The following is a 5021-nucleotide window of genomic DNA, read 5'->3' as shown; positions in this document are numbered from 1 at the left end:
CCTCCCGCCCTCCCTCCGCCGCCGCCGCCGCCGCCGCCGCTCACCGGCCCACGAAGTTCTCGAGCACCGAGCTCTTGCCGGCGCTCTGCCCGCCCACCACGGCGATCTGCGGCAGGTCGAGGTGGCAGCTCTGGCCGATGGAGCTGAAGGCGTCCTGCAGCTTGTTGACCAGCGGGATGAGCTCCTCCATGCCCCGGTTGCCCATGGCGGCGCGGCGGTGCCGGGCCCGCGCTCCCGGCGGCGGCTCCTCCTCACGGGGCCCGCGGCGGCGGCGGCGGCCAAACTTCCCCTCAGAGTCTCCTCATCCGGCACCGCCGGGCCCGCCCCGCTCCCGCGGCGCGCCACGCCATTGGCCGGCTGGGCTGCCCGTCAACAGAACGCGCAGAGCGGATAGGAGCAGAGAGCTGTCAATCATCCCAAAGGGCGGCACCGGGAAGACAAGCCCGCTTTCTATTGGTCTCTCGGCCGTCACTCATCGCTGACAGCCAATGGGAGGCGGCGCTGCTGTGTCAGCTGAGGCGGCGGGGATGCGGTCCCGCCCCTCACCGGTTCCGCCATTGAATTGGCGGACAGAGCTTCCCCCGGGAGCGCGGCCCGGAGCGGCCCCGGGAGCCCGCCCTGCTCTGCCTCCCCGCCCTCCTTTCCGTTCGGCAGCGCGCCCGCCGCTCCGAGCGGGCCGGCCAATTCAACCGAGAGAGGGATCTTAGGGAACGGAAAACCCTCCCGCAGTGGGTCAGCCGGCCGCCGTTCAGCGAGTCCCCCTCGCCGGTTGCCGTTCCGGTGCCTCGCGGCCCTCCCGTGACCGCGCAGCGCCGTGTGTTCCCTCACGGGGAACGCCAGCCCCGAAGCGAATCCCCGGGGCTGGAACGCCCCGAGAACCCCGCAGGAAGCAGGAGCAGCAGGAGCTGGCTCCGCTCCCTCCCCGCCGGGCTTGGGGAGGGGTCTCCGCTGAACTCGGGCGACCTCCGGGGGTCTTTGGGCACCTCCGTTCTCCGCCGCTCCCCATCCCCACAAGGCCCAACATGGCCGCCGCGTTGCCGCGGTAACGGTCACTTCCGGCGGCGCCTCTACTTCCTCTTCCGGCCAAGATGGCGGCGCCCACGGCGGGGCCGCCGCCGGTGCTGCGGATCGCGGCCGAGTGCGGGCGGAGCCGCGCCCGGGCCGGGGAGCTGCGGCTGCCGCACGGCGCCGTGCCCTGCCCCGTGTTCATGCCCGTGGGCACCCGCGGCACCGCCAAGGGCCTGACGGCCGCGCAGCTGGCGGCGCTGGGCTGCCGCATCTGCCTGGGCAACACCTTCCACCTGGGCACGCGGCCGGTGAGCGGCACCGGGGGGCTCCGGGGGGCTCGGGGAGTTCCCGAGTTCCGGGTGAGGTCGGAGCTGCCGCCGCGGGTTCCCGGTTCCGGTTCGGTTCCAGTTCGGTTTCCGTTCCCGGTTCCGGTCCCGGTTCCGGTTCCGGTCCCGGTCCCAGCTCGCTCCCGGTTCCCCGCAGGGCTCGGAGCTGGTCCGGCGCGCCGGGGGCCTGCACGGCTTCATGGACTGGCCGCACAACCTGCTGACGGTGAGACCCCCGGATTGGGGAGGGGGGCACCGCCGGGACCCCCGGATTGGGGGCACGGGGACCCCCGGGCGTGGCCCCCGGGGTGGTCCCGGGGGGTTCCTGGTGTGTTCCTGGGGTGGTCCCGGGGTGGTCTTGGGTGGTCCCGGGGGGTTCTGGGGTTCCCGGGGGGGTCCCAAGGGGTTTTGGGGTGGTCCCGGGGCATTGCCATGGGGGGTCCCGGGGGGTTCCTGGGTGGTCCCGGGGGGGTTCTGGGGTTCCCTGAGTGGTCCCAGGGGGTCCCGGGGTGTTCCTGGGGGGTTCCCGGGGTTCCCCACCCCCCTGAGTGCCGATTTTGGGGTCCCAGGACAGCGGGGGGTTCCTGGGTTGTTCCTGGGGGTCCCGGGGTGTTCCTGGGGGGGGTTTTGGGGCTCCCTGCCCCCCCTGAGCAGTGTTTTTGGGGTCCCCAGGACAGCAGGGGGTTCCTGGGCAGTTCTGGGGGGGTTTTTGGGGCTCCCTGCCCCCCCCGAGTGCCGTTTTTGGGGTCCCAGGACAGCGGGGGGTTCCAGATGGTGTTTCTGGGGGGGTTTTTGGGGCTCCCCACCCCCCTGAGCAGTGTTTTTGGGGTCCCCAGGACAGCGGGGGGTTCTGGGGTGTTTCTGGGGGTGTTTCTGGGGGGGTTTTTGGGGTTCCCCACCCCCCTGAGCGCCGTTTTTGGGGTGCCAGGACAGCGGGGGGTTCCCAGGGGGTCCCGGGGTGTTCCTGGGGGTGTTCCTGGGGGGTCTGAGCAGTGTTTTTGGGGTGCCAGGACAGCGGGGGGTTCCAGATGGTGTCGCTGCTGCGGCTGGCGCGGGTCTCGGAGGAGGGGGTTCTCTTCCAGCCCCCCCACGGCGGGGAGGAGATCCTGCTGAGCCCCGAGAGATCCATGGAGATCCAGAACGCCCTGGGTGGGCCGGGACCCCAAAATCCCAGGGCTGGGACCCCAAAATCTCAGGGATGGGACCCCCAAACCTGGGGGGGTGGGACCCCCAAAATCCTGGGGGATGGGACCCCAAATCCCAGGGGATGGAACCCTGAAATCCAAGGGAATGGAACCAACACGGGGGGTGGGACCCCCAAATCCGGGGATGGGACCCCCAAAATCCGGGGATGGGACCCCAAAATCCGGGGATGGGACCCCCAAAATCTCAGGGCTGGGACCCCAAAATCCCAGGGCTGGGACCCCCAAACCTGGGGAGGTGGGACCCCCAAAATCCTGGGGGATGTGACCCCAAATCCCAGGGGATGGAACCCTGAAATCCAAGGGAATGGAACCCCCAAATCTGGGGTGAGGGACCCCAAAATCCCGGGGGATGGAACCCCCACATTCTGGGGGATGGGACCCCCAAATCCCGGGGGTGGAGCCCCCAAATCCCAGGGGGAGAGACCCTCAAATCCTGGGGGATGTGACCCCAAATCTCGGGGAATGGAACCCCCAAATCCCAGGAGTGGAGCCCCCAAATCCCAGGGGGAGAGACCCTCAAATCCTGGGGGATGTGACCCCAAATCTCGGGGAAAGGAACCCCAAAATCCCAGGGAATTGAACCCCCAAATCTGGGGGGAGGGACCCCGAAATCCCAGGAGTGGAGCCCCCAAATCTCAGGGGGAGAGACCCCCAAATCCTGGGGAAGAGGGACCCCCAAATCCCAGGGGTGGGACCCCCAAACCTGGGGGGATGCACCCCCAAATCCCGGGGAGAGAAACCCTCAAAATCCTGGGGGATGGGACCCCAAATCCCAGGGATGGGACCCCAAAATCCCAGGGAATTGAACCCCCAAGCCCAGGGTGGGAAGGACCCTGGTGGGACCCCCAGACCCAGGGTGGGACCCCAGCCCGGGGATGGGACCCCAAATCCCAGGGATGGGACCCCAAAATCCCAGGGAATGGAACCCCCAAATCTGGGGGTGGGACCCCCAAACCCGGGGGTGGGAAGGACCCTGGTGGGACCCCCAGACCCAGGGTGGGACCCCAGCCCGGGGATGGGACCCCAAAATCCCAGGGAATTGAACCCCCAAGCCCAGGGTGGGAAGGACCCTGGTGGGACCCCCAGACCCAGGGTGGGACCCCCAAACCCGGGGTGACCCCTCCCCGGTACCGGGCCAGGCGCTGACATCGTGATGCAGCTGGACGACGTCGTGAGCAGCACCACGACGGGGCCGCGCGTCGAGGAGGCCATGCACAGGTGGGGACCCCCTGAGACCCCCAAAACACCCCGAGACCCCCCCAAAACACCCTGAGAGCCCCCAAAACACCCTGAGAGCCCCCCTGGGACCCCCTAAAACACCCTGGGATCCCTGGAAACACCCTGAGACCCCCCTGAAACACTCTTGAGAGTCCTCTGGGATCCCCTCAAACCACCCTGGGACCCCCCGAAACACCCTGAGACTCCCTTGAGACTCCCCCAAACGGGCGATCTGGGGGTCTCCCAGCCATGACCCAGCGGGACGTGATGGGTTCCGCACTGGGGCTCGAGGAGATCCAGGGGGCTCAGGAGTGAACTGGGGGTCCCAGGGGTGGTCCCGGGGTGATCTGGGGGTCCTGGAGGAGGCTCAGGGATTAATTTGGGGTAATGTGGGGGGTCTCCACCCCCTCCCAGCCATGACCCAGCGGGACGTGCCCGGTTCCACACTGGGACTCGAGGAGATCCAGGGGGCTCAGGATGGCTCAGGGGTGATCTGGGGGTCCCGGGGTGATCTGGGGGTCCCGGGGGGCAGTTCAGGGGTGATTTGGGGGCGATGTGGGGGTCTCCCAGCCATGACCCAGCGGGACGTGCCCGGCTTTGCCATCGGGGGCCTGAGCGGCGGCGAGGCCAAGGCGCGGTTCTGGCGCGCGGTGAAGCTCAGCACCGAGCACCTGCCCCGGGACAAGCCCCGCTACCTGATGGGCGTGGGGTGAGTGCGGGGGTCCCCCCGGCAGCCCCCCCAGAGCCGGCCGGCCCGGGGGAGACCCCCGGAGTCACCCCCAGTTCGCCCCCAGCTACGCCACCGACCTGGTGGTCTGCGTCGCGCTGGGCTGTGACATGTTCGACTGCGTGTTCCCCACCCGCACGGCGGTAAGGGGGGCTCGGGGGGGGGCGTTTGGGACCCCTCCCCGGGGTTTTGGGGACCCCCGTAACCCGCTCTGGTCCCCCCGCAGCGTTTCGGTTCCGCCCTGGTGCCCTGGGGGTCCCTGCAGCTGAAAAATCAGAAATTCGCCAAAGATTTCCGGCCCATCGACGCCGACTGCGGCTGCCCCACGTGCCAGAGGTGGGCGGGGGGCTCTGGGGAGGGTCTGGGGGGGTCCCCGAGGTGGGGCTGACCCCCCACATCCCCCATTTCCCCCCTCGCCAGGTATTCCCGGGCGTACCTGCACGCGCTGCTGCGCTCCAACACGGCGGCGCTGCACCTGCTCACCCTGCACAACATCGCCTACCAGGTGGGCAGGGGGCTCGGGGGGGCTCTGGGGGG

General features: G+C 69.5%; 2 protein-coding genes across 2 annotated transcripts in view; one reads left to right on the top strand and one right to left on the bottom strand.

Annotated features, from left to right (window-relative positions):
- The window catches only part of LOC120506295 (dynamin-2-like), a 26498-nt gene extending 26144 nt beyond the window's left edge, over window positions 1–354 (bottom strand). Inside the window, exon 1 of the mRNA XM_039717680.1 lies at window positions 45–354. Within this exon, the coding sequence (XP_039573614.1) occupies window positions 45–205 (161 nt within the window). The 5' untranslated portion in view covers window positions 206–354. The remainder of the gene's footprint in view (window positions 1–44) is intronic.
- A 597-nt stretch (window positions 355–951) lies between these two features.
- On the top strand, window positions 952–5016 carry QTRT1 (queuine tRNA-ribosyltransferase catalytic subunit 1; the record flags this gene model as incomplete). Its single annotated transcript, XM_039717681.1, has 8 exons — window positions 952–1316; window positions 1492–1560; window positions 2345–2483; window positions 3679–3757; window positions 4005–4466; window positions 4552–4627; window positions 4711–4820; window positions 4905–5016. Coding segments are annotated over exons 1-8 (1275 nt in total), but the record flags the coding sequence as incomplete, so codon positions are not given.
- Between the last annotated feature and the right edge of the window lie 5 nt (window positions 5017–5021).

Source organism: Passer montanus, unplaced genomic scaffold, assembly GCF_014805655.1.
Source record: "Passer montanus isolate IOZ18808 unplaced genomic scaffold, ASM1480565v1 scaffold382, whole genome shotgun sequence".
Taxonomy (NCBI): domain Eukaryota; kingdom Metazoa; phylum Chordata; class Aves; order Passeriformes; family Passeridae; genus Passer; species Passer montanus.
Note: the sequence above shows the minus strand (reverse complement) of the source record. Positions and strands in the feature narration are given on the sequence as shown.